This window comes from Electrophorus electricus, chromosome 13 (assembly GCF_013358815.1).
Source record: "Electrophorus electricus isolate fEleEle1 chromosome 13, fEleEle1.pri, whole genome shotgun sequence".
Taxonomy (NCBI): Eukaryota; Metazoa; Chordata; class Actinopteri; order Gymnotiformes; family Gymnotidae; genus Electrophorus; species Electrophorus electricus.
Window position 1 is genome coordinate 9,903,071 of NC_049547.1, and position 27,500 is coordinate 9,930,570.

At 46.1% G+C, this 27,500-nt stretch overlaps 1 protein-coding gene across 4 annotated transcripts in view; it reads left to right on the top strand.

Moving 5' to 3' along the window:
• LOC113579355 (neuronal PAS domain-containing protein 3) overlaps positions 1-27,500 on the top strand; it is a 219,504-nt gene that overhangs the window by 182,459 nt on the left and 9,545 nt on the right. For all 4 annotated transcript variants that reach the window (XM_027013213.2, XM_027013212.2, XM_027013214.2 and 1 more), the window contains 3 exons: positions 18,567-18,685; positions 22,725-22,918; positions 24,096-24,202. In XM_027013213.2, coding sequence (XP_026869014.2) covers positions 18,567-18,685; positions 22,725-22,918; positions 24,096-24,202 — 420 coding nt within the window. The remainder of the gene's footprint in view (positions 1-18,566; positions 18,686-22,724; positions 22,919-24,095; positions 24,203-27,500) is intronic.

Sequence of the window (27,500 nt, forward strand, 5' to 3'; positions counted from 1 at the left end):
CACTCTCCGTCTCTCCCTCTCTCTCTCTCTCTCTCTCTCTCTCTCGCTCTCTCACACACACATACACACACACTCTGGCTTTCTCTCAGAGAAACAACTCTGTACGTTCCCCCCACTGGCTGAAAGGCAGCATGTCTACAGTAGAACGAACCCGAGCAGTTCTTATGTTTCCTCTTGTCCTCCTGCTCTGCCCACCAGGTCACCCTTCCCTCCACTCTACCTGTGAGCTAAATTGTGTTATCAACGGTCTCGTTTCAATAGCAGGCACTGCAGACACACTAGCCCACACCCACCCCCCACCCCCCACCCCTTTCTGTTTCCATCATCTTTCCCAAGGGCATGTCACATCTGTAATAAAGTGGTAAATATGACCATATTTTCTTGAAGATAGTAATCCCGATGTTTGTCAACACGGGTCCTTTGATGAGGATGGAAGCTGGCTCTGTTTGTGTGCTTGTAGGGGCGTTAATAAAAGAACACTGGCAGCTCCACGACGTTCCACAACGTCAGACAGAGCCTGTGACATCATGTCCGACTGAACTAGGCGCGCACGTGACTGAAACATAGCCGCGTGCTTTATTGTGCAAAACCGTTTTTACAGACATTTTATTATTTCTTGTACTTAGAAAATAAAGTAAATGTATGCACTTTACTCAATTAATTAGGCTGTAGAGGTAACATGTACCAGTATGATAATGTTCAATGCAGGCTTTATAGATAATCGTTAGTGATGGCTGATTATGTGTGATTTCAGCATGTGCAAAAATGATTTTCAGTGCTTTTCTGGTAGCTGGGCTGGCTGCTAGTTCACCCAGAAGTAATGTATTGACTGGATTTACTGGTGTGGAGCTGTCTTGCGTAGCTGCCCCTGATCACGCGCAGACAGTACTCTCTGTACATGACCACTGATCTTCACACACAGGCACTGCCCTGTGTGCACTGTCTTGCTCTCTGGACCCAGGCACAGCCTGGCACACGCGGGCACTGCTGTGATGCCCTGCGCACTCTTGGGCAGAGTCCCCTTGAGTGATGGACAGGTTTGGGTTTTCTTTTTTAGTTGCATTAGACTTAAGTCTTTAGACCACCAAACTGGCAGCACGTCACATTGCTGAAAGGTCCCCACAGACAGAGAGATTCCTCCTCTTTCACAGAACCAGCAGCTAGTGGGATAAATAGACCTTTTTTTGTTTATGTTTATCTCTCACTTTTTGTAGCAAATGAAGTGCAACGCTCATTTTAGTCTATAATTAGAAAGGCATTATAAGGAACTGATGTGGACAGGGCATAGTGGACACTATATAAGATGGAGACTGGTCTAAATAACATGGGTGGTTGAGTCTGTGGAAACACTGCAGAGAGGAGCAGGACTGGAGCTGGGCAGGAGTAGGGCAGGAGCAGGACTGGAGCAGGACTGGAGCAGGGTAGGAACAGGACTGGAGCTGGGCAGGAGCAGGGTAGGAACAGGACTGGAGCTGGGCAGGAGCAGGACTGGAACTGGGCAGGAGCAGCACTGGCGTAGGGCAGGAGCAGGACTGGAGTAGGGCAGGAGCAGGACTGGAACTGGGCAGGAGCAGGACTGGAACTGGGCAGGAGCAGCACTGGAGCAGGACTGGAGCATGACTGGAGCAGGGTAGGAACAGGACTGGAGTAGAGCAGGAGCAGGACTGGAGTAGGGCAGGAGCAGGACTGGAACTGGGCAGGAGCAGGACTGGAGTAGGGCAGGAGCAGGACTGGAGTAGAGCAGGAGCAGGACTGGACCTGGGCAGGAGTAGGGCAGGAGCAGGACAGCAGTAGGGCAGGAGCAGGACAGGAGCAGGACTGGAGTAGGGCAGGAGCAGAACTGGAGTAGAACAGGAGCAGGACTGGAGCTGGGCAGGAGTAGGGCAGGAGCAGGACAGGAGCAGGACAGGAGTAGAGCAGGAGCAGGACTGGAGCTGGGCAGGAGTAGGGCAGGAGCAGGACAGGAGTAGGGCAGGAGTAGGGCAGGAGCAGGACTGGAGCAGTGCAGGAGCAGGACTGGAGCTGGGCAGGAGTAGGGAAGGAGCATGGCAGGAGTAGAGCAGGAGCAGGACTGGAGCTGGGCAGGAGTAGGGCAGGAGCAGGACAGGAGTAGGGCAGGAGCAGGACTGGAACTGGGCAGGAGTAGGGAAGGAGCAGGGCAGGAGTAGAGCAGGAGCAGGACTGGAGCTGGGCAGGAGTAGGGCAGGAGCAGGACAGGAGTAGAGCAGGAGCAGGACTGGAGCTGGGCAGGAGTAGGGCAGGAGCAGGACAGGAGTAGGGCAGGAGTAGAGCAGGAGCAGGACTGGAGCTGGGTAGGAGCAGGACTGGTTCTTGCCCAGGCTGATCCTTCCTCTCCCTTAGGGTTCCACCTTTGATTTGTGTGCATCCTCTTCTGGTTTCCAGCAGGTGTCTGCTGCTGAATATGACATTTCAAATGCAAATGCAGCTCTTTTCCAGCAGACCCCAAGAATCTGGGCCTGTCAAAGCAGAGTAATACACACAATCTCACCACATAGACTCTCAAAAACCCACACAGACACACACACACACACAAAGACAATCACATACACGCACACACCCACACAAATCCGTCTCCTTCGAGTTGTTCTGTAATAGCTGTTAAGAAGGTGAAGGCATGTTGCAGGTTAATGTCAGCCCAGCTGTGGTTTGCCTTCAGGACTTTCAGAAGAGCAGCGCACAGAAACCTCCAGCTCAGACCAGCCCAGTGGAGCTACACTTTCTTCTCCCGACACCAAGAACTTTGCAGTCCTTTTCATCCTCCTCATTCAGAAAAAAAAAACAATTTTCCTCTTGCTGAGGGAAAGCTTTCTAAGAATAGCCCTCCTCGATTTGCAAAGGCCTCAAAGAGTAATTATAATACAATGTTAATTTCCTAATTGTACTGAAAGCATCTGTAGAGTATTGCTTTATTTTGCAGTAGAAGGCAACCCTTTTGTAATTTCTATAATACTGAAATAACACCGACATAAACATTTTTTAAACCAAAGAGAAAAATGCAAAACTCTCACAGTATATATTAAATGGTTTGGACTTCACAGTGTCGTCTTGAAACTTCCTAACTCAAATTTCTTAAGCCCCTCTCAGAGAGGACTTGCTCCACATACCTGCAAGCAAATGTATAGAAAAGACAAAAGACTTTTCTGTGTGTTGAGGGGCTTTGACCATGTGGCCCTGACAGACAACAGTGCAGCTACTAGCCAGGGCCAGCAGCCCTGAGCTGGGCCCCAGAGGCTGGCTGGACGCGTCGCAGCTCCCTCATGGTCCTCTCTCACCACCCTCCAGTGGAGGTGTTAACCTCGTACAGAGGAATGTCCTTGAAACGGAGTCGGAGGTCAAAGGAGCCATTGATACTCCCACAGAATACAAATAATGGGATTAGTGCCCACAGAGAGCAGACGTTAGTCTGATCCACCTGTCAGCAGGGCCAGGTTGTCATGGGTACACATACTGTTTAAGAGGTACAGATGGCACAGATGCATGCACAGGGCATTCACTGTTAAAGCTTGTGTTAGCACAGAGAAAGTTCTCTTGTTCTCTTTTACACACGCACACAGACACACACACACACACAGAAACATAAAGAGTTCAGACGCACAAAAGCACTGTAGTGTATGTCTTTAATAAAGTGGTCAGAAATCAGTTGCTGGAGTTTTAATTGAAATCTGAAGGCACAGAGGTCTGCAGCTCAAACATATCGATCCTCGCTGGCCTGACCCAACTGGCTGGGTCACGCATGCACTCATCTGACATTTCTCCAATCCATCACACACTGAAGGAGACCCCAGCACCTCCGCCCATTCTGAGTGAGGTGAAAGGGTGTGTGGTTGTGTGGGAATATCTGGTTGCATGCGTCTGTGTATGTGGATATGTGGCATTGTGTGGATGTATAGGTGTGTGCGGCTATGTGGGACTGTGTGGGTGTGTATGAGGGTGGGTGTGTGGGACTGTGTGGATGTGTGTGTGGGTGTGTAGATGTGTGGGTTTGTGGGACTGAGTGTAGGTGCATATTTAGGTGTCTGATGCACCTGCATTCAGGGTAGGTAATGCCTCTCCTGAATATCCACAGCTCTTCTAGTGTTATGTATAGCATCAGCAAGTCAGCTGGAGCTGTTTCATTGTTGCAAGCTTCATCAGACCTGTTTATACTGTCTTTAAGGTTCTGCTTGGTCCACAGGACTGATGCGCTTTTCCTGGAAGCTGGTAGCTGTTCTGTCAGCTGTTGTTCAGATATGCTAAAAGGATGAGAAGATCCAGGGAGCAGGCAAAGAGGGGAGTGATGAACTTCCTCTGCACTCCCCAAAGAGTGTCAAGCAGAGCTTGGTCTGTGTGGGAAGGGTTTTCCCAGCACAAAGCAAGAGAAAGAGTGGGAGAAAGTATGGCAGAAAGCAAAAGAGAATTAATTAATTAATTAATTAATGTGTTGTTTTCTTGGATTGTGCTCCTCCAGGTTGGCATCTATGTACCCCTCTCTGTGCAGTTTTGGGTGATGTAGTTTGGTCTGATTCAGCTCACCCCTCTCTGTGCAGGGTTGTGGGTGATGTAGTTTGGTCTGATTCAGCTCACCCCTCTCTGTGCAGGATTGTGGGTGATGTAGTTTGGTCTGATTCAGCTCACCCCTCTCCCGGTCTAGGGTTGTGGGTGATATAGTTTGGTCTGATTCAGCTCACCCCTCTCTGTGCAGGGTTGTGGGTGATGTAGTTTGGTCTGATTCAACTCACCCCTCTCTGTGCAGGATTGTGGATGATGTAGTTTGGTCTGATTCAGCTCACCCCTCGCTGTGCAGGGTTGTGGGTGATGTAGTTTGGTCTGATTCAGCTCACCCATCTCTGTGCAGGGTTGTGGGTGATGTAGTTTGGTCTGATTCAACTCACCTCTCTCTGTGCAGGATTGTGGGTGATGTAGTTTGGTCTGATTCAGCTCATCCCTCTCTGTGCAGGGTTGTGGGTGATGTAGTTTGGTCTGATTCAGCTCACCCCTCTCTGTGCAGGGTTGTGGGTGATGTAGTTTGGTCTGATTCAGCTCACCCCTCTCTGTGCAGGGTTGTGGGTGATGTAGTTTGGTCTGATTCAGCTCACCCCTCTCTGTGCAGGGTTGTGGGTGATATATTTTGGTCTGATTCAGCTTTAGACCTGAGAACAGTAGACAGTGATGACCATGGTCTAGTCTCTGCAATCTGGATCTCACACTATGTTCTGTGATGGTGAATTCTTTTGCTCTGACTGACACAAAGAGGTTAAGACTGAAACGTCTACAGATGAAGAGGCCTGCGTTTGCAAGCAGGCGGGACGGCGAATGTGACTGTGGACAGCGAGCTTTGTGACGGTAACACGGCTTCGGAGTTTCTATCTTCATTTGTTTGTGTGAAACATCAACCGCTTCTATTAATTCTTGCTCACGTCGCATTTTGATTAAGAATGCAAATCTGATCCTTTTGTCCATCTGCCTTTCTGTCAGGAAGGGAGTGTGTTCAATTAAATAAACATCACTGTGTGCCGTGATGGAGGCTCCTCTTCTCCGCATTGCCCACCTGCTAAAACCAGCCGAGCGGCGGCTACCGTCCCCGCTCCAAATGGAAATGCTAATGGAAGACTGCGAATGCGTGCCGTTGTCCTCAGCTAAAAAGAAAGAAATAAATGTATACATTTGTTTTCCAATATCACTTATTACACTAGACATGACTGCTGCACAGATTTGGGGATTTGAGGCTTGGTTTCTCTGTTTGTTTGGGGGGGGGGAGGGGGTTGTTTTTTTGTTTTTCCACTGACGGTTTCCAGTCACAGATGGTGGAGGGGATTTCTGCTGTTCTCAGAGCCGAGATGAGCCGAGAGGCGGCGGGAGTCCGAGCGGTGGCTCTGCTTGCTCTCCTCGGCCTGGTTCGCTCCTGAGAATCTCTCAGGATGAGGCGTGAAGGACCTCATTGTCTACCCCAGAGCTGCTGCTGGAAAACCCAGAGCAGGCCAGAGAGGCAAGGAAGATCTGGCCTTGACACATCCTCTGGCTGGACACGTCCTCTGCCTGGACACGTCCTGTGCTCTCCTTCAGCATGTCTGGGACAATGTGCCTTGCAAATCTACGATTAACTCAGTATCAGTAATATAGCCAAAGTTCAGTGGGTATAGCTGCAGTTTTCCTGATTTTTACTGAAGGACCATAACTAACCATGGTTAATACATTGTAAACATATGGTCAATCACAGGGTTACGTTTCTATTACTTCGTTAATGTAGAATTATCCAGATGTTCGGTGGTACTGAATGACATTGAGTGTTGGGTGTGTAGACACTGGTTTAATTAAACACAGTCAATGAAGCTTTGCCTACGTGTAAAACCCATAACGTCTCCTGGCTGGGCTGTTTCTGTAATTTAGCCGTAGTCAGCCTTTCATAATTCAGCCTCCATAACAGTCCTACTAAAGTAAAAGTCATAATACTTGTTAATTTTCTGTGCGCAGGATTGAAAATGTCATAAGTTACTCAGTAATTTTGAAAGTAGCTGTGGGTTGGTCTGCTGAGGGCTGTGTTGGGGCATGGGGCTGGGCGTGGCGATGAACCAGCCACTATAAATAAAGGCCTTCTCGCCTGTTCACCAAGACAAATGGTTTTTAATCATCAGATGCGTTCATTTATCCCAAGCCCTAACTTTAGCCTTAAATTAAGGTCCTTCTGAAAGCCCAACTAGATTTAAGAAATGCCCATCAATCTTGGCTTTGATATAGAGGTTAGGCTTTGATGGAGTGCTCTGATGGTTGATTTGTCCTTTGCGGTTCAGTGTTTACACCTGCGTGGTGGACAAGCAAGAGGTTCATGCAGAAGCAAATCTGTATTATTGTACTAGATGAATTATCCCATTTCATAGTCCAGACCCAGTGGGCCATTTGACACTGAGCTCCATAAAGCCTCATAGTAATTCTAAAATACTGTGTGTACTTAAGACTCTTCTCCCTGGGATATTTGCCAATTTTGCAAATTCCTTTTTTGTTTGTTTTGTTTTTTTGTTACTATTTTGTATGCACATGATCTGAATCTGAATATCTATTTAAAATCCACTGAGATCTTCCTCTTGCCTATACATTAATGACGCCCTCTCATTTCTGCCTTTTAAAAAGCTCTCCAAACATCTGTAGCTTCACCTCAGTCTCACACTCCCACACTCTGAGCTGCTGGTATCACACCATACAGAAGCACATGCTAAACCATCCCCGGAGAGGAGCGCGGAAGGCTAATGACAGCTTAGCCGGCCTAAAAAGATCGAAAATCCTGTCACGGAGAAAAGTACAAGATCACTAGAGAAGGAAGACTTCAGAGCTCGGAAAGACAAAGGCGGGATCAAGCGGTCTCCAGACTATTAGAAGCCAGTTTTATTTAAGCTTATTTGGCTGATAAGCTTGTCAGAGAGGGCCTTTTATCGGGCGGATGGCGCGGTAGGCTCGGGTTCCCAGGCAGCGTGCGGTCGTGTGCTGGGAAAGTCTTCAAGTCGAGCTACCGGCTCATTCGCACAGGAAAAGCGCGCTTTCAGCTCGTCTCCGGTGGCGACGCAAGCCGCTTTAAACGAAACCCGAAAAGACCCTGCGCGTTTTTCTTTTCTTTTCTTTTTTTCTTTCCGAGCGCGATGGTTCCGTTGAGCTCATTACTGGCTGTAACACATCAGTCTCTTGCTCGTGTCTTTTTTATTACTGGTTGGGGTCTAAAGTATTTGTGTTGGAGAGGTTTGTGTTATATGGTAACACCGACACTGTTGATGGCTTTTTAAAGTGCAGAATTATTGCTGTTGAGCGAAGTCGGTCTTTCTCGCCACGCTGGCCTCTCGGCTCCTGAAGGGCTTTTTCACCAAGTGCCCGCCTTTACCAACAGTCCTCGACACTCGTCTCGCAGATCGGCGCACGCTGCAAATAAAGTGCTTATTTGCAGCTTTGTCTAGTATTTAGACAACCTTCCCCGAACAAGCCAATTGCTTTTGTTGCGAAATTTCATATATATATATATACACTTTTGTTTAACTGGGTCTTATAACAGGGCAGAGATAAGAGCTAACAGCTAACAGGTCTTCGCCCAATAAACGGGGAAGTTATCTGTCGTGCTTTTTCTCGTGACACAATTTGTCAGACCTGCTGATAGGAAACAAATTCTATTCATAAAGCTCTCCTCCCCTTGGCTCCGGTGCGATTCGGTAGCAATTCAATTATAGTTTTGTGCGATAGTGAGCCCAGAGAGAGAATCCGGGCTGACAAGAAATATGACAGGACAGTTACTGAGTGTTTATGCAATTAAACTTTCACTGACAATACCTGGCGAGTGATGAATGCCTGGGTGGAGCAGGATGTGCACGGGCAGTGCCCCGCAAGAATTGCCCATTTTTCATTATTTTACAGTCTGCTCTGATCTTTCAGGGACAGCAGAGAGAGAGAGAGCGAGAGAGAGAGAGAGAGAGAGAGAGAGAGTGTTTGCAGGCTAAGGCTAACCGCATACAAGAAAGAGCACAGAGACACTTCGCTAGAAGGAGAAATAAAGCAGAAGCACTGGAAGTTGGGTTAGGGTGTAGTGAGAAGGAGAGTACGCACTCACTTTCGAACAAATAAAATATTAGCATTGTTACGTTACATGCCTGAATTCTTCATGAAGATGAAGTGTTTTCACTAGTGAAAAGCTTTTATGTAAACTTCAAACTCATGAAGCATGGAGTGGCAAAATGAAGCCAATTAAAAGCTGTTTATCAGCCAGACAGAACTGAATATGGTTCTGCTCATTTTTCTGTTTGCAATAGAAGATAAGTTTTGTTAATAAAAATGCATATCACAAATATACGGCTGACTCCGAAGTTGGGCCACTAAATTATGGCCTGTGTTGAAAAAAAACAAAACAACAGTTGTGTCAGAATATCAGAATAAAATAATCTCTCAAAATATGGTTCTGCTAATTTTTGTATATACATAGTAATAAATAGAAGATATCAATGAAGTTTTGTTTTTAAAAAAAAATGTATATCACAAATAGAGCAAACTCTAATTTTATTGTAAAATACATTTGTTTTGTACAGAATTTAAAAAGTAAAATGAATTTTGATAGGAAACAGGCCTTTGTGTTTTGCCTTGTGAAAGGCGGTCAGTCATTAGCTATGGGTCATCATATATGCCGTGTGACTGTTATTACACAGCTGAGTTAAGGTAGTGTACCAGAGGGAATTTCAAGCTTCGTGTTTTGTCCAAAGATCAAAATGAAGGTGAGCTATTCTTTTTAATTAATCATTTGTCCTTCAAACAGTGAAGTTTCCCTCCTCACTGCACTCTTTCCACAGATAATTAGGCCCCATAGTTGAGCTAATTCCACAGGAGAGCTGGTTGTACCCACCTGCGTCTCTTGTACGGGTAATCTTTGTCTTGTACGATTCTGTCCCTGCAGATTTGCGCTGTCTCGTGAAGAATGAGAAAACCTCTCTGCTTGTCCCCCTAGTATTCCACTGCGCTTGAATTTGTAATGGCTTGCATGCAACACACACACGTACACACTCGCATGCACGCGCACACACTTTCACTCTCAGACTCCTCTTAGTCTGTGTGCACTTTGATAGGGAGGTGTTGATTTTAGGGGTATATGGATCTCAAACTAATCCTATTAATTCAAAGTGAATAACAAAGAGCACCAGGCCTTTTCCCATGTCGTTCCATTTGTTCAACCTGCTAGGGTTTTGTTCCTCCATCATAATTATTTCCAAGTCAGATCCGTGCTGATTTCCTGGTGGACTTGTGTACCTCAGCCTGACTGGAGGAGCTCAGGCACTGGGATAATTCACACTGCTCCTCTGGGGTGCTGTTCTCTGTTTTGTCAAGGACATTTTTATTACAAAGCTGATGGAATTTGCATATTAATTCATTTCTTTCAATTTTTAAGATTAAATGTTGTCAACATGTATCAGTGCAAGGCTTTGACAGACCTGATGAAATGGGTCAGTCATGCTTGAACATTTCAGAGTAAAGCAGCCAGCTGCAACCTCTCCGAGCCCCTAGACTGCAGGCTGCTCCCTCTCCCTCTCCTGCTCTCACTCTCTCTCTCTCTCTCTCTCTCTCTCCCTCTCCTGCTCTCACTCTCTCTCTCTCTCTCTCTCTCTCTCTCTCTCTCTCCCTCTCCTGCTCTCACTCACTCGCTCTCACTCTCTCTCTCTCTCTCTCTCTCTCTTTCTCCCTCTCCTGCTCTCACTCGCTCTCACTCTCTCTCTCTCCCTCTCCTGCTCTCTCTCTCTCTCTCTCTCTCCCTCTCCTGCTCTCACTCACTCTCTCTCTCTCCCTCTCTCTCTCCCCCTCTCACTCTCTCTCTCTCTCTCTCTCTCCCTCTCCTGCTCTCACTCGCTCTCTCTCTCTCTCCCTCTCCTGCTCTCACTCGCTCTCTCTCTCTCTCTCTCTCTCTCCCTCTCCTGCTCTCACTCTCTCTCTCTCTCTCTCTCTCTCTCTCTCCCTCTCCTGCTCTCACTCGCTCTCTCTCTCTCTTCCTCTCCTGCTCTCACTCACTCTCTCTCTCTCCCTCTCTCTCTCCCCCTCTCACTCACTTTCTTTCTCTCTCTCTCTCCCCCTCTCACTCGCTCTCTCCCTCTCTCTCTCCCTCTCCCCCTCTCTCTATCTCTCTCTCTCCCTCTCTCTCTCTCTCCCTCTCACGCTCTCACTCACACTCTCCCTCTCTCTCCCCCTCTCCCTCTTTCTCTCCCTCTCCCCCTCGTTCTCTCCCCCTCTCTCTCTCTCCCTCTCTCCCCCTCTCTCTCTCTGTCCCTCTCCCCCTCACACACTCTCCCTCGCACACACACATACTCAGATGCAAACACCTCGCTACACCTTTCTTCCTTTACCTCTCCCCTTCTATCACTCCTTTTTCTGTTACTCCCCCTCTCTTTTTATCACTCCCTCTCCTTCCTGCTTTTTCCTTGTTCTCTCTTTCCTTCAGCTTGATTAAGGTAAAGGAGGCTGTTGGCAGAGGGGAAGAGGGAAAGGCTAAAATCACATGCCAGGTTCTCTCGACCTGCTTTGAGGGCTCTCTCCTAAATTACAATGCCATTAGAAGCACTTGATTTATAAGCGCACTTCTCTGATGCCTTTTACTCTCTTTCCCTTTTCTGTAGCGAGCTATAGATGTACTGTAGTGGACTCAACCTCTCTGTCCCTCGGGAGTGAGAGGCGTCTTCAGTGTACTGATGTTTTCTAAAGGCGAATAACACTGGCAGGACTTGATTCCAGTTGATTGTCTTTATTTCTGTTACAAGGACAAATCAATAAATGAGTATCTTATATCATTAGCTTATATGTTTACCAGAGTTGCCATGTCTGAAATGTATTTTCCCATGAGAATTTTGAGGTTTCATGTTGTACTGGATAGTAATGTCACATAGAACACTCAAGAAATATACAAAGAAATACAAATTATTTATTTTATCTATAAGTTGAAAAAACAGCATTGCTTTAATGAACCAATTTGCCATGATCTTTCTAATGCAAAGAAAAACTAGAAATAGCAGAGAATAGTTTGAACAGTTGTGGGTGTGCAGTAGTTTTAGGCACACATGGAGTATATTGGGCCTGGATTATTGTACAGGGCTCTGTGGTCTGCTATGGCCTCCCCTGAGTGGAGTGCTCATTAGTTTAGCCTGGAGGCGTCGCTGTGACAAGCACTATTACTGTTGCATCCGGTGCACCTGCTCAGACCGAGCTCACACACGCACACGCACACGCACACGCACAACCACTTTATCTGCTTGCCTCAGAGACACCCCAACCCTCAACACTGCACAGAACACACACGCACACTCACAAATTACCGAAATACAGCAGTTGCACATACACATACACGTCTTCATCCAGCTTTGTGTGGGGAACGCCATTTAAACCGTGTTCTCTGTTTGTTTGGGTAATGCGTCTCAGTGGAAAGCCTGTTGGCTACATATTGGAGTGAGGGACCAAACACTGTGGTGGCATGACCCCCAGCCCGATAAAAAAACCCAAAAACAAAACGCCCACCATGTCACCAGCTCACCCTATTACTATATTAATAATGGATGAGTTCAGCAGGTCTGCTCCACCTACTCAGATAGCAAGGATGAAGATGTGGGTGGGTCAGAGGGTTATCTGACCATTCCTGTTGCTCTGAGCCCGTCACCTTCCAAACCCACATAACAGCGGGCCTATCTCCACAACGCGCGCGCATGCAGGACTCCGTAACCCGGGTTTTCTCGTAAGAAAGAGGGCTCGACCCTCGCCGAACATTCGCTCATCCCCCGCAGCCCATTCGAAAAACACCCAGCACGACCGTTTCTGATGAAACAGCGACTCCGGCCCGGCCCCGGCCCCCGCACTGCGGCCTGAGGGGAGCGCGGACGCCGGCGCGGACGCAGTCTGAGTGATATTCACCTTGTCTCGTCTGCCTCCGCTCCTTTTGATCCGTTATAGAAAGTGATAGGTCAGAAGGAGCATCCCCTTTGTCTGTGCCAACAGCACTGTCAGGGTGCACGTTTCCCTTCTCTGCGCCTGTCATAGTAAAACTGTCCAACTGTAATGTGACTGATCTCGCTCAAGACTGCTGTGTGTGCATTCTGTCCCTGCTTTGGGATAATAGATAACTTCTGTCATGTTCGACAGCCTGTAATTCACTGTTAATGTTACAGTGTTTTGAGAGCCCGGTCCCTCCCGGGTACTCAAACATATCAATTTGTGCCGATGTCAAAGTAACCCTCAAGTGGAAATTCATGAGTGCCATTAACCTAAATAAACATGACCCCAAAACCATTCGGATTGACTCTTGTAGGCTGATGTAAAATGAGCCACAAATAATTCTAAACATGGATGCTTTTACTTCAGAGGAACAGGCTGCTTCAATTAGAACACTTTCAAATTCATTTGCCAGCCCAAATTTGATTACTGCTTTACCATTGCAAGTGAGGGACTAATTAAAGCCGTGTTACCGATTGCTATTTGCTAGCCGACATTTGAGGCTTTCAGCAGCACTTCCTGCTAGCGTGTAGTAGCACACACACGCCTCAGTCACAGGCTGCCGTTGCTTTTTGGCTCTGTTTTCTGTGAGATCTTCACTTTTCCAGCTCATCTCTGAGCAGAGGGAGGTCTGAGCTCACAGTGAGATAGCACCCCCTCTAATTAGTGCTGCAGTTTAAACATCTTATCATCGTGGTGTGTGAAATACTGTTGTTTAGCATGTTTTTTTCAGAAGATCAGAAGATAATTTATCGCTCTGTGGTAAAGTCAAAAATCACCGGCAATGGCACAGTGAAAAAGCACGTCGTAAAACTACTGCTTTAAAAGGTAATATATAATACTAAATAAAGTCAGCTGTTTATGGGTTTCACCGTGGATCACAGAGAGTTAATAGTCATCTGAATAGCATAAAACCCGTGATGTCTGATCCAGATACTATATCCAGCAGTTCTTTAAATATCGCGTGTGCTCCAGTGACGCTGCGGTGCGGAGAGTTCTGTAGAGCTCTGCGACCAACTCCAGCGTTCCTGTTTAACAGGTCTCAAGTGCAGTGGCAGGAGAGTGCATGTCAAAGCATGGTTGCTATAGAAACAGGGACATTACACACATACCTAAAGATACAATAGCTACACAGAGGTCTCTAGGGAGTCTGCTGAGGTGTGTTTGTGTCTGTCCATAATTTAAAATGTAGTCCCTGGATAGCACCTTACTTATTTACATTTCTTGTGTCTACAGTATTCCAGTACTGGGCAGGTAAGAAACCATTCTAAGGGAGCACAAAGCATTTTCCTCCAAAGTCAGTGTATATGCACGACTATCAGCGTGTATACATGGCTATTACTCACACCTAATATACAGATGGATTTTGGTGTGGATATTTTGAAGCAGAGAACCTTTTTTTTTCCCACTCAGGCCATAAATCAGTGGCCCACATCACCCTTTACGTATAATAGTGATGGTGGTCAGCATGCGCTCCATAAAAACACCCAGAGGTCCAACTTCAGAGTCAGCTGGCACCGGCCACCAATTAGCACGCAACTATGTGCATTATACATCATTACCAATTTATGAAGTGATGCATCCATTTATCAAACAGGGCCAAAACACACACACACACACACACTCTGGTCTGAGGTGGCAAGGGAAACAGCATGCGTATGAGCGATATAGCCTGCAGTCATGATTTATCTGTGCATTAAACACCTGACTTGCTGAATTGGTGCTAATATTTATATAAATGTAAACTGAGGAATATTAGCTGTAGGCAAGGCTTCTCGAGGCCTGAGCTAACTGCATGTGTGTGTCAACCAGACCCAGTACTGCATGTGTGTGTGAGAGATAGAGGGGGAGAAAGAGCGAGAGAGAGAGAGAGAGAAAGAGAGAGAGAGAGAGAGAGAGAGAGAGAAGAGGGGGGATGGGGGAGACAGAGTGGTCCTTGTGGTCTGCCAGGCTGTTATTGATGGTCAACACTCACAGCATGGAGAGTAATACTTTTAAAATCTCATCATTTACTCCCTGAGACATCTATCCCCAAAGGTTTCATCAAGAAAATTAATTCCACTGCCTTCCAAACCATAAATTACTGTGCTTTCACACAAATGATATTCTCCCTTTAAAATGTCAACTCAGATATTGTCACTTTTATATGAGGAGCAGATTCATTGTAGAAGAGAGGTGTATCACAAGATATTTTATTTCAAACTTACAAAAATAGTCTTGTATCTGAAGAGCTGTCTGAAGGATTTTTCAACATACAATGGAATTTTAAAAATCCCTTTTTCATATTTCCAGGGTGGTGTAAATCCTCCCGAGGTGGATGTGATTAGAATACACCATACATAAACAATGATCAGAGCAGGCGTGCAAAGATATCCCATCCAAAAACGGCAGAGTGCTTTAAAGGGCATCAGAGTCATCTACAGCACAAATGAATCCTGTAGTAAACACATGCACACACACACACACACACACACACACACACACACACACACACACACACACACACACACACTCACACTCACACTGCTCTTTAGAGCCTCGTGTTGTTTGATCTGCTGCATTTGGTATGATGGCTCTTCTCAGTGTCGGGGTTCACTTCCTTAGTGATGATGCGATCTCGTCTCAGTCACGTGACCCCCGTAGCTTCTCCTCGCTCCCTGCGTGTGCAATAGGGGTGACACCCCACCACCCGCCTGAGGGCAAAACAACCAGGTTCTTCATCTACATTCAGTGTTGCGTAGTTTGAGTTTACTGTTTTGCCTCAGCCTAGTGAGATGTCAATGTAATTGTCGTCTTTGGAGGCTCATTACCCAGTGAGGCAGCTACTGTGATCTTCAGTCCGTTCAGACACTATGGCTTTAGTTATATCATATAGAAATTGCAGTGCAAAGCTTTGGACTTACAGAAACTCCCTAATCTATACAGAATGCTAGGCCAATGTAATGTGCTGCTGAAAGGAGTTTCTTTCCAAAAAACGCCTGTATGTTTGCTATTCCAGGCGTTACCTGCAGGAAGAGTTCTTAGAGGGCATGTGGCAGATGACCTCACTGTTTCACACAGCTTTCAAAAAAAGAAAAGAATGTCATGTCTTTAAGCCTCTGCCTCCTGCCTAATGAAAATACAGAGTTCTAAGGGCTTCTGATCTTGTGTTTTAGTAAAATAGAACTCTACGGTTGACTGACAGCTCTGATCTAAAGCATTTAAGTGTAAGTTTTGATCTCTCTGCCTTTGATTAAAACTAATGAGCTCATTTAATTCAAAATGGGAATCTCTGATAAGAGAAATAAGGTTGATGTGATTGGATTAGAGAGGCGAATTAAACTCTTAGAGCTGAAGTTTTTGCTTATATAGTGTATTAAAAAGCCGTTGCCATATTCTGCTGTGTTAGATGATGAGAAAAATTTCATAGTAATTCATATTTAATCAGAAGAAATGAAATGACTAAATATAACATGGCTCTGCCTTTTCCCCAGAGTGATAAAGGACTAGTTAGATTTTAAATGACATTTAATTCACATCCTCAGCCAGAGTGAGCGAGACAGAAAGACAGAGAGGGAGAAAAAGAAGAGAGAAGAGAGTGCATTCCGCTCTTTTCTCATTGTCTTTGGTTTCAAAGTAATGTCACTGCAGTCTAGCTTTACAGTCCTGTCATATACATCACAATGCTGAATGGTGTTCTCACAGAGGTCCCTTAGTACTCAGTAATCTCATGTGACACGTGGCTCGTAGTCTTGTCCAGTCACACGCATTTCTGCCTCTGGAGTTCTCCGGATGTCTGAAATGCAGATTGTCCTCATCTTGGAGTATTTCCCTTCAGTCCTGGAGTGGGGTTCATTAGATTATGAATGATTCTTTAATTGTTAGGTGCTAAATAATTGGACAGGTTCAAATGAGTAAATGCCTACTTTAGTCAGACATCTAAGAAAGTTGCAAGTTGTTGGGTAAGCAGACTGTCAAAACCCTGAGATCAAACAAAGTGGGGGGATTTTCTCTGCTCTCAGCAAAAAGATGTTCTGGTGTGTTCACAACTGTCAGCTAGTTACATTTACATTTACAGCATTTAGCAGACGCTCTTATCCAGAGCGACTTACAAAGTGATTTGTCATTTACTCATAGAATATATCCTAGTACAGTACAGTAGGTTAGAATTAAACATACCAATGAACTAGAATACTGTAGAATACAGGGATGAATGCTGATACCTAGAAGTGCAAAATACATAAGGTCTGTCTTAAACAATGATAAATGCTATAAACAATAAGTGCTAGAGTTTGTTAAACAACATAAACAATACCCTACAATAAGTACTAATTTAGTCAGTCAATAAGGCAGCAGTGTCAGTTGTTCTTTAAATATTCTGCAAATAGACGGGTCTTCAGTCTGCGTTTGAAGACTGCAAGGGACTCTGCTGTCCGGACAGCAAGTGGGAAATCGTTCCACCATCTTGGAGCCAGGACAGAAAATAGTCTCGATGCTTGTCGTCCATGAGACCTGAAGCATGGTATGAAGCTGAGCCGTACTTGAGGTTCGAAGTACTCGAGGTACGGATCGGGCTTTGACCACTGACCTCATGTATGAATGGGCTGGTCCATTTTTGGTTTTGTAGGCAAACATCAAGGTTTTAAATCTGATGCGTGCAGCTACAGGGAGCCAATGAAGGGAGCGCAGCAGTGGAGTAACGTGTGAATTTCGGAACATTGAAGACCACTCGTGCTGCTGCATTCTGGACAAGTTGTAGAGGGCTGATGGTTCTTAGAGGAAGACCAGCAAGTAGCGAGTTGCAGTAGTCTAACTCTGAGATTACAAGAGACTGCACAAGCACCTGGGTAGCTTCCTGCGAGAGAAAGGGCCAAATCCTTCTTATGTTACAAAGGAGAAATCTGCATGACCGGGTTAGATTAGAAACATGAGTTGAGAACGACAACTGGTTGTCCAAAGTTCTGCCCAGACTACGGGCAGCTTCAGCTGGTGATACCAGGGAGTTCTCGAAGGAAACATGAGATGTACCTGGGATGAACAGAAGCTTGGTTTTACTGGGGTTGAATTTCAAGTGGTGGTCTGTCATCCATGACGCGATGTCAGTCAAGCATGCTGAGATATGTCTGGAGACCTGCGTGTCAGAGGGTGGAAAAGAAAGAAATAATTGAGTGTCATCAGCATAGCAGTGGTAGGAGAAACCATGAGAAGATATTACATCACCAAGAGAACGAGTATACAAAGAGAAGAGAAGGGGGCCCAATACTGAGCCTTGTGGAACACCAGTGGAGAGTCTGCACGGTTTGGATGTGGATCCTCTCCATGTCACCTGATAGGATCGTCCCTCCAGACAGGACTGAAACCATTTCCATGCAGAGCCAGTCACACCAAGCCTGGAGAAAACAGAGAGAAGAATGTTGTGGTTCACTGTGTCAAAGGCTGCCCAAAGGTCTAGAAGAATCAAAACAGATGGCTGTTTCGCAGCATAAAGTTTTTCCGTCACTGCTATGAGGGTTTGAGCACAATATTTACAACTTATCATTTCCGAGATATATTTTGAAATTACACTTTTATTGTTTGAATTGTAGTCTGTTTTTTAATTGCACATTATATAAGAGACACATGTGTCTACCTGGCCTGATGAAAAATATTTGTCCTACATCCCCTTTTGACGAGCTAGGACGAGTTTAAAGTAATTATCACACTGAAACAGGCCGTGGTCGCTGCTATTAGAAAACATAATTAAAACATTGTCAAACTTTTATTGACTGGTGATGGTTTTTTTTCTTCTTCTTCTTCTTCTTCATCAAGTTGTGCTCTTCCATTAAATGTCTACCTCTGGATGATAGAAACTCAATGAGAACTTATTACAAACCACCTTACCCACCAGACCTGTTTAATATCTTCTTCTCTCTGGGGCTTAACTGCACTGTATGGTATTGGACAAGTAATGTAATGTAATTGGATTTTTCTCTCTCTCCCCCAACCATTCCCCCCCTTTCTCTCTCTCTCTCTCTCTCTCTCTCTCTCTCTCTCTCTCTCTCTGTCTCTCTCTCTCTCTCTCTCTCTCTCTCTCTCTCTTTCCATGTCTGTTGTGCTTGCTGGTACAGTGGAATCCAACAGTCCTGGTCACCTCTCTCCCGATAACTCTCTGGAGCGTTCCTTCTTCATCCGGATGAAGTCCACGCTGACCAAGAGGGGCGTTCACATCAAGTCCTCCGGATACAAGGTAACACTGTGGCCTGGGGCCACTTGGTCCTTCAGCTGAACAAGCTACATCCAAGCCCATTCCATCCCACCTCCCCCGTGTGTGCTAATGCAGTGTGTAGCTGCCGTTGTTTGGCTGAATGTATAATGGCCACTGTGCTGACACATTCTGTGGCTTATTCGATTAGAGCTGTTTAGGATATGTTGATGGGCTTTACCCTGCCATGTCTCGCAGAGTCTGCAGACTGAAGGGAGCTGAACACCGTCATCTGGGAAAGGATGAAGGAGCTGGTCCTGTGTTAAAATTCCTTCAGTTCCCTTTCTCAGGCTGTACTTTGTATTCAGCAGTCCTAGTCAGTTCTTTATATACGAGTGGCTTGTTCCAAGTTTAGGTGGACAAGCCATGTCGCATGGAAGGTTGCTCGGACCATTTCCCAAAGAACAAACAATGAGTTGTTATTGGGGTTATTTTGTGTGTGTGTGTATACATATGCTTGTGTGTATGCATGGGTATGTGTTTTTGTGTGTTAGTGCATTTCTGTGCATAAGTGCATGTAGATGCGTGGGTGCGTGCGCGGCTGCGTGTGCGTGCGTCTGCGCGTGCGCGCGTGCGTCTGCGCGTGCGTGCGTTTGCGTGTGCGTGCGTCTGTGTGTGCGTGCGTGCGTGTGTCCTAGAGAGAGAGAAAATGCGACACTCTAATTCTAATCTTACAAATTAATGGAATATTTTTATTCTTATCAGAGTGGCCTTTACAAGACACTTCAGTACTCCCTGTTCACTAATTCACTCACAAACACATGATTGTGCAAATGATTGTTTGCATGTATGGCTTTACATATGCACGTAAAGCATGCAATATTTACCTTTATGTAAAGTGAATCATAGAAATAGCTTGTGTGAATATATTATCCAGTCTTAAGTTCATTCTCTGCTCCTGACTGGGGTGTGGGAGAGAGACTGTGTGAGCGCTGGAGAAGGAGCGTTAACCCTCCCACACCCCTCATCTTCCCATTTTGTCTCCAGCATCCGTCTGGATGCACAATTGATGCAAATGCGCATGAAGAAAGGGAGCCGCGCCTCCCCACCGCATAAATATTCACACACGCACATGCGCATACGTTACTGGCCAGACAAGGGCACATCTTATTACATTTACTCTGAATTAAGTCAACACTTGAGTTGTTACATAATACAAAGGTATGAATTTTGCATACGGCATGGTAGCATCAGGCAGGAGACGTGAGGGGGGATGTGTGTGTGGGGGGATGTGTGGGGGGGGTTGTGTGTGTCGGGGGGCACAGCGTGCATCATCACTGCTTATATCCCTCTTCACTCTGGAGGTCAAATCAAAGTGAATTCGTCTATCTTAAGCCCATCTTTTCTTCAGCACATCTCAGCCCCCCATCTGATTTAATGCACTCATGTAAAAGCTCTCCATCATTATTTGTGCTGTATCACATTTCAAAAGCACTCCAGAGAATCCCCAGGAACAGATGAATCTTATTTCTTATGTATACCTCCTCTATATTCACCAGCGAGGGGACGGAAGGGGGGACAGCGAGGGGGGGGGGACGGACTGATAAGGAAAGAGAGAGAGAAAGGGAGAGAGGGAGGGAGAGAGAGAGAGAGAGAGAGAGAGGGGACGGGAAAAGAAAGGCATGGGGTGGGGGAGTGGGGTGAAAGCGTAAAGGAAAGAGAGCAGAGAGGAGAGAGAGCATTGTGTGCTGAACCATGAATTATAAAAATTGATCCCTTTGTTATGTTGGGTTGTATTAAATTGAGATGTGCTATGTGCCTGCCTCTCAGTGTGGCCTCGTGAACCCTTACCGCGTCAGTTTGCATTTGGCATCCTAAGCATATTTAATGGTTTGCCAGGGCTTGTGATGTTATTGCCAAGAGCACTCCTGCAGCACTTCACCGCTGACACTCTCTTTGTGGCAATTACTTTAGAAGTTGTATTTTCAAACTAACTTTCTGCCCCTAGCTTTGGGCTTCTGAAATGATCATTTCCATTTTGTATATGTTTAATACATTTGAATGTTTATTTATTGAAAGGGTGAGTTCCTTTTCAAGTAGCTGAGGGTGTGTGTGTGGGTGTGTGTCTGGTGTGCAGCATGCACGGTGTGTGTGTGTGTGTCTGGTGTGCAGCATGCAGTGTGTGTGTGTGTGTGTGTGTGTCTGGTGTGCAGCATGCAGTGTGTGTGTGTGTGTGTGTGTGTGTGTGTGTGTGTGTCTGGTGTGCAGCATGCACGGTGTGTGTGCGTGTGTGTGTGTGTGTGTCTGTGTCTGGTGTGCAGCATGCACGGTGTGTGTGTGTGTGTGTGTGTGTGTGTCTGGTGTGCAGCATGCACGGTGTGTGTGGGTTTGATATCATGCCATAATTAGACATCTTCTTTTGCTGGCATTTCGTTGTGATGTCTTATTGAAGGCTAGCAACAGCTGTGTCAGAGTGCGGCTGTACCTGCCAGTCTGATCCAGACCAGCTGAGCACACACTCCGCACTCCTGATCCCTGCCAGCTCTCACTCAGACGTGTGTCATCTCAGAGCCTGCAACACCCACAGACCAGGATTACATTAATAAAGCTTAATGTTTCCCGTTGTCAGTGGATATGAACATAAAAAAAATCAAAACATGTCTCATAACAAATAAAAACGGATGCACTTACTATTATATTACTATGTACTTACTATATACTCTGTGTGTGTGTGTGTGTGTGTGTGTGTGTGTGTGTGTATATATATATATATATATATATATATATATATATATACACACATACACACACACACACACACACACACACTATACCGTATATGTATTCCAAATTGTAGTAAAGTACACATTCCAGAGAAGCAGTTTCGGACAGAGGTCCCTCATTAATAATGAAATAATCTTAATAATTAATGATGGGCCTCATGGTAACATACATATTGTGATGATAAGAGCCTAAGCACAAGCATTTTTGTTGTTTTGATGATGTTTTTGTTTCGCTTTGTTTGGGTTTTTTCAGTACTTCTTTGTCCTCTTTTCGAAGAGATGCCTAAAAATTTGAGAATCTCCAACTTTGATTCCAACTGATAGTAATGCGACTCCTAGAAAGCTCGAAACTCTGTAATTGGCCCCTAATTTGTGATGTCCTTTGATTTCTCGAGTGCTAAAGCACAGTGTCACAGCTCCAAATCCAGGCTTGTGAGAGGGTGCTTTTTAGTTAAAGTGGCAGTGACTCAGTTGCAGAGTTGGGGTTCATTCGTCCCCCAGAGGAGAAGGGCCAAGCATCAAAGAGCTCTTGTAGCCAGCGACTTCGGGGGCCCAGTCTGTCTATATGAATGATGCTAATAACATCTCAGAGGTGAACCAGTGAAAAGCCAGTGTCAGAAGTTATGAAAACTACAAAACAATTCCCCCTGGCGTTTGCCTGGGTGATTAAAATGGATGGATCCAAAAAAATGTTTGGTGCTGCTGATCTAGTCAATTCCTCCTCTGGGCAAAATGAGGCTACAAAGACTTTAAAGCTTTGCAAAACTTTAAAGCTAGAAAAAAGGTAATTAGTTCCTTTGCATTTATTTTTATACTCTTGGTTATTTTTTTAGGGAACTGAGTGGTCCTTTCTAACCTTCTTAATATTTCATGCCTGTGTGTTTCTTAGTTGTCTCAGATCAGCAAGCAGGTTGATTCTGTCTGCTATTTACAGCCTCTCATATGGTCTGGTCTTTGTCCACATTGCAACATATTAAATGCAGTAACACAGCACAGTGTCACCAATTCCTGGAAGAGCATAATGATGCCCAGTTAGCATTGTGAAGCCAGTACTGGAGTGCAGGATGGGGTTGTGCAGAGGAGATAACGCGTGCACGGGTAATGCTTGCACACGTAATGAGTGCACGGATAATGTCTGCACAGGTAATGCCTGCACAGGTACTGCGTTCATGGGGTAATGCATACACAGGGAACGTGTGCACGGGTAATACATGCTCAGTTAATGCAACGCACTGGTAAGGTTGCACACTGGGGTTCGTGCCGGGGCTTGTTCTCAGACTCTCTGCTCTGTCTACTCCCAGGTGATCCACATCACAGGCAGGCTGAGGATAAGGATGGTGCTGACGCACAACCGATCGGTGCCCAATCAGGTCATGGGCATGGTGGTTGTGGCCCACGCTCTCCCTCCTCCCACCATTAACGAGGTTCGCATCGACTGCCAGATGTTCGTCACACGTGTCAACATGGACCTTAACATTGTCTACTGTGAGAATAGGTATCTGGCTTTCCTCTCTTTCCAAAAAGAACCGCAGGTTGAATCCTATGCCTTAATCTGCCTGCAGAATCAGAATGATTGTGTTATATATATATATATATTGACTATCTGCAGTGTACTATAGTAAGAAATGTAGAAATATTCAAAATAAAATTGAATATAATTTTTTTTCACAATTTACCTGTGTAAGCCTGTGCCTTTGTTCATATAATATATATAACTATTGAAATTCAGTCTGGAAAGCCTTACGTGCCAAACCAGAAAGGCACTTCTGTTCTGAGGAATACAAGCATCTTCATTTTGGTCTGGCCTGAAAAGAAATATCTTATTAGTTTTATTAGTTTTATTTATGTCTTTGGGATTAAAGTCCCCCCAATGTCTTCTGAATTTTTGACCACTCGCCTGCACGTCCATGTAACATATTTATGAGGGAATAAATAGGGCCAAGTTATTTTATCGCCAAAGCCTGAACATTGAGCTTGAAAGCAATCTTACCCTGCCTCCTACCCTGTGGGTTACCCTGTCTCCTACTCTGCCTCCTACCCTGTGTCTTACCCTGCCTCCTACCCTGTGTCTTACCCTGTGTCTTACCCTGCCTCCTACCCTGTGTCTTACCCTGCCTCCTACCCTGTGTCTTACCCTGTGTCTTACCCTGCCTCCTACCCTGTGTCTTACCCTGCCTCCTACCCTGTCTTACCCTGCCTCCTACCCTGTGTCTTACCCTGTGTCTTATCCTGCCTCCTACCCTGCGTCTTACCCTGCCTCCTACCCTGCGTCTTACCCTGCCTCCTACCCTGTGTCTTATCCTGCCTCCTACCCTGCGTCTTACCCTGCCTCCTACCCTGCGTCTTACCCTGCCTCCTACCCTGCGTCTTACCCTGCCTCCTACCCTGTGTCTTACCCTGCCTCCTACCCTGTTTCCCTGCTCACACTTTAGATGCCACTTTCTGCTCTGATCTTCCTAAATTTTCATTCATTCTCCAGTGATTCTAATGTACAATGAACTGTTTGTCAGAGGTTTTGTAACCTGTTCAGCTTTGTACACTGTACACAGGACTGCAAGTGCATGGCTTTGATCCATTTCCTGCACCTCTGGCAGCTCTGTTGAAAAACTGCTACCCCCCCCCCCCCACACACACACACACACACTGAAAAAGCCTCTTCGTTCTCTCTTTAGAATTAGCGACTACATGGACCTTACACCTGTGGACATCATTGGGAAAAGATGCTATCACTTCATCCACGCAGAAGACGTCGAGGGCATTCGCCATAGCCATTTAGACTGTGAGTAGCGACAGGCCTTGGTAAGGGGAACATAACTGTCACTCATAAATGCAGTCTGCTGATGTTATTTGAACTCACCCAGCGTGAATTTATGTGGTCTGGTGGCACAAAGCAGCGAGCGGTCAACGGCACCTTCGGCTGAAAGGCCTTGAAAGAGCCGAAACAGCTTGTTCCTCAGTGATGATGAGAGTGTTACTGAACGCCTCCCGCTACAGTGCTCTGCCGTTGGCAGCCAAAGCTGCCAGCACGGTCAGGGCCCTCAGACTAAATGTTAGCACCACCCGGCCCCGCACGGAACCGTCCAGAGCGAGGAGCCGGGCCTTCCGTTTTCCCATAATGCGCTTCCTTTCATTACGCATTCACGCTGCATGTTTGAAACGTCGAGGCTATTCTTCCAAGAGCCGACTGTCGTGCGGAACATTTGGGAAGAAGCAGCACAAGTTCTGCGGCTTTCTGAAAATAAGAAAAGCCTCCACGTATAGTGCAAAAAGAGGGGGTTCCCCTTTGCCTTTTTTCACTCCTCTGAGGTCTGTCTGGGGTCCGTGCTCATTGCGTCAGGTTGTGTGTTTCATATTATGATGAATGGTGAGCAGTTTTTGGATGGCAGCCCTTCCATAAATAACAGTTTTCTAGAAGCTAATAATGCAGCTTTGGTTGAGAGTGGGTAATAGAAATTTCAATGGAACTCTATGGCCATTCTTCAACCATTCATTTAAACAAACTAAAGGAACTAACCTGTGCAAATATCACTTAGCCCTCAGTGAACTTTACTCATATTTCTGCCCTAAAGGAGCGTTTTTTCATATCTGAGACAGTTTTTCGTATCTGGGGCAGTTTTCTTCTTGTTAGAGACGGTTCTTTTCTTGGTGATGGCTTGCCACCTGAGTGTTCACAGCCTTTCACAATTCCATACATGCTTCATATCGCTTTGCAAACACAAAAATGTCTTACAAAGCAAACAAATTCCTGAAAATACGACGAGGAAGAAACACGCATGTATTACCCGAACGAGCCGTTCGCGTTCTCTGCTCCGTCGTGCCAGGCGAGTGTCAGGAGTGGGCCGGCTTGCTCAGGCCTGGGACGGCATGAGGCCGAGGAGCGCAGCGGGCCTCTCCGCGCGCGTGAGCTTTGGCGCTCCTCTTAGGTTAAGCTTCGCTCCAGCGTACACAGCTCAGCGTGTTTTGATCACATTTTTACACCATGTAGTATTCATTACCCCGCAGGAAAAGCCTTTGAAGGTCCTCAGCCCTTCAGAGGGCTCCGCTTTCATCGCCGGCCGCAGCAGGGCCGCGGACCGTCCGGAGGAGCCCTCGTGCCTTTTGAATACCTAAATCATCCGCTAAGTGTGTTTTGGCAGGGCACGTTCTCCCCACACACCCCCACCCCACGTGCTCACTCCTGTCTCCTTCACTCCGCCATGGCAGAAATTCAAAGCATCATTGAGAGCAGCGTAGCGTTTCATACAGTAAATGCACACTCGCCCTGGCACCAGGCAGCTCGCCATTATTTAAGCGGTGAGGGTGGAGGCGCGGGTGTAGCGGAGGGGGGGGGGGGGGAGATAAATCCCTCACTTTATTAGGTGTTTGCGGAGGAGGACGAGTGTCCTTGGGGCTGCTGGGGGAATTTGGAGCTGTCTGATTAGATATTGCGAGTTCAACTGAATTAGAGTGCAATTACCACTGCAATGCACTGTCCCTTTGCCTTAAAAAGCTGCCAGATTGGGTCGATTAGGCCCTGATTTGAAACCCGGCAGAGAAAGAGGAGAAGGGAGTGAAAGCCCTGTCTGGGTTCCCCTGATGAGAGAGTCAGACTGAGCGAGAGAGAAGGCGAGGCGTAGAGGAGACCAAGGTCTGCACATGTCCATCTGCCCTTGTCTTCTAACTGTTCACCCATTAGACTGCAAGCAGCCTCTGTAAATGTGGAAGTACAAGCAATGGCCAGTCACATAGCTACAGTACCATTACTGCATTTCTCTTTGCATTTTAGTTTTTAAAAAACCCAGGCGCTGCGCTGACAGGGAGTGCAAAGGGAGCATGAGCCACAAGGTTCTGTTCTGACACACCCATATCTCATCTGCACTTTAATCCAATCCGACATCCATCAAGCCGTGTTTGTGTAGGGAGTCGTAAAGCGGACTGAAATGCTGCAAAGAGTTGCTTTTATGATTGTGAGGTCAGGTTTTACAGCATTTTCCAAACCCAAAAAGTTAACTGTCCACATTGTAGTCATGATATTTCCAGATGATATTAAAATATACAACCTGTGTTTATAGCACAAGGTGTGTTTATAGTACACCACCACAGTGTTAGAAACACCACTTTGTTAGATTTCAGTAGACCTCGTACATGTGCCGTTAGAAGATATAGCATGTCTGCTTCCATCTATCACGCCAAACCCTTTCTGTCTACATGATCAATGTTTTAATGAACATTTTTGGGTGGTGGACCAGGGCAGGAACACTGGCACATGTGAAACCTGCCACTGATGAATCTGTGACCAGGGCAAGTAGCCAGTGATCAAGACTGTTGTTTCCGAGAACACGTATAAAAAATGTGCAGAAGTGTTTGTATAGAAACAGGTATGCTAAAAAGTGTATATTCAGTCTCAGAACAAAGACAATTTAACAGCTCTGGCCAAAACAATGTAATAAATCACGTCAACCTAATCGCCAAGAAGGTTTCTTCTTTCATAGAAAACCCCTTGGCATATATAAACCCTAGTGATTATGTCTGCTTTAGTCGGGCTGCATTAATGGCAGTCATCAGCACTGTCATCAGTGTTGGCGTGAAAGGGGCTCGTGACGGTGAGCCTGGGCAGACGTGCTGATCAGACCACAGTGGCTCTCAGCGCAGCCGTATGCCTGCTGATTGCCAATCAGAGAGTGACATTAGGTCACACGGGGCCATCAGATCAGCTGCAGCAAGCCAAATGAGAGTGTGTCACTCTGCACTAACCTTTTTGCCCATCCTGGCTCAGCAGAGCAGTTGGCTCACGCACACACGCACACACACGCACACACACGCACACACACACACACACACGCACACACACACACACACACACACACACAGACATATTTCAGCCTGCAAATAAAGTTACACACACATGTGCACACACTGATGTCAGCCTGCAAATAGTTATTCACACATTCTCACACACACGTACATGAACACGCGCATGCACACGCGCACACACACACACGTCAGCCTGCAAAAAGAGTAACTTTGCCTCCTTGTGCTAGTAATATGACATCTTTTTTGAAGACTACTTGATGATGCATTAGAAATGCATTCATATA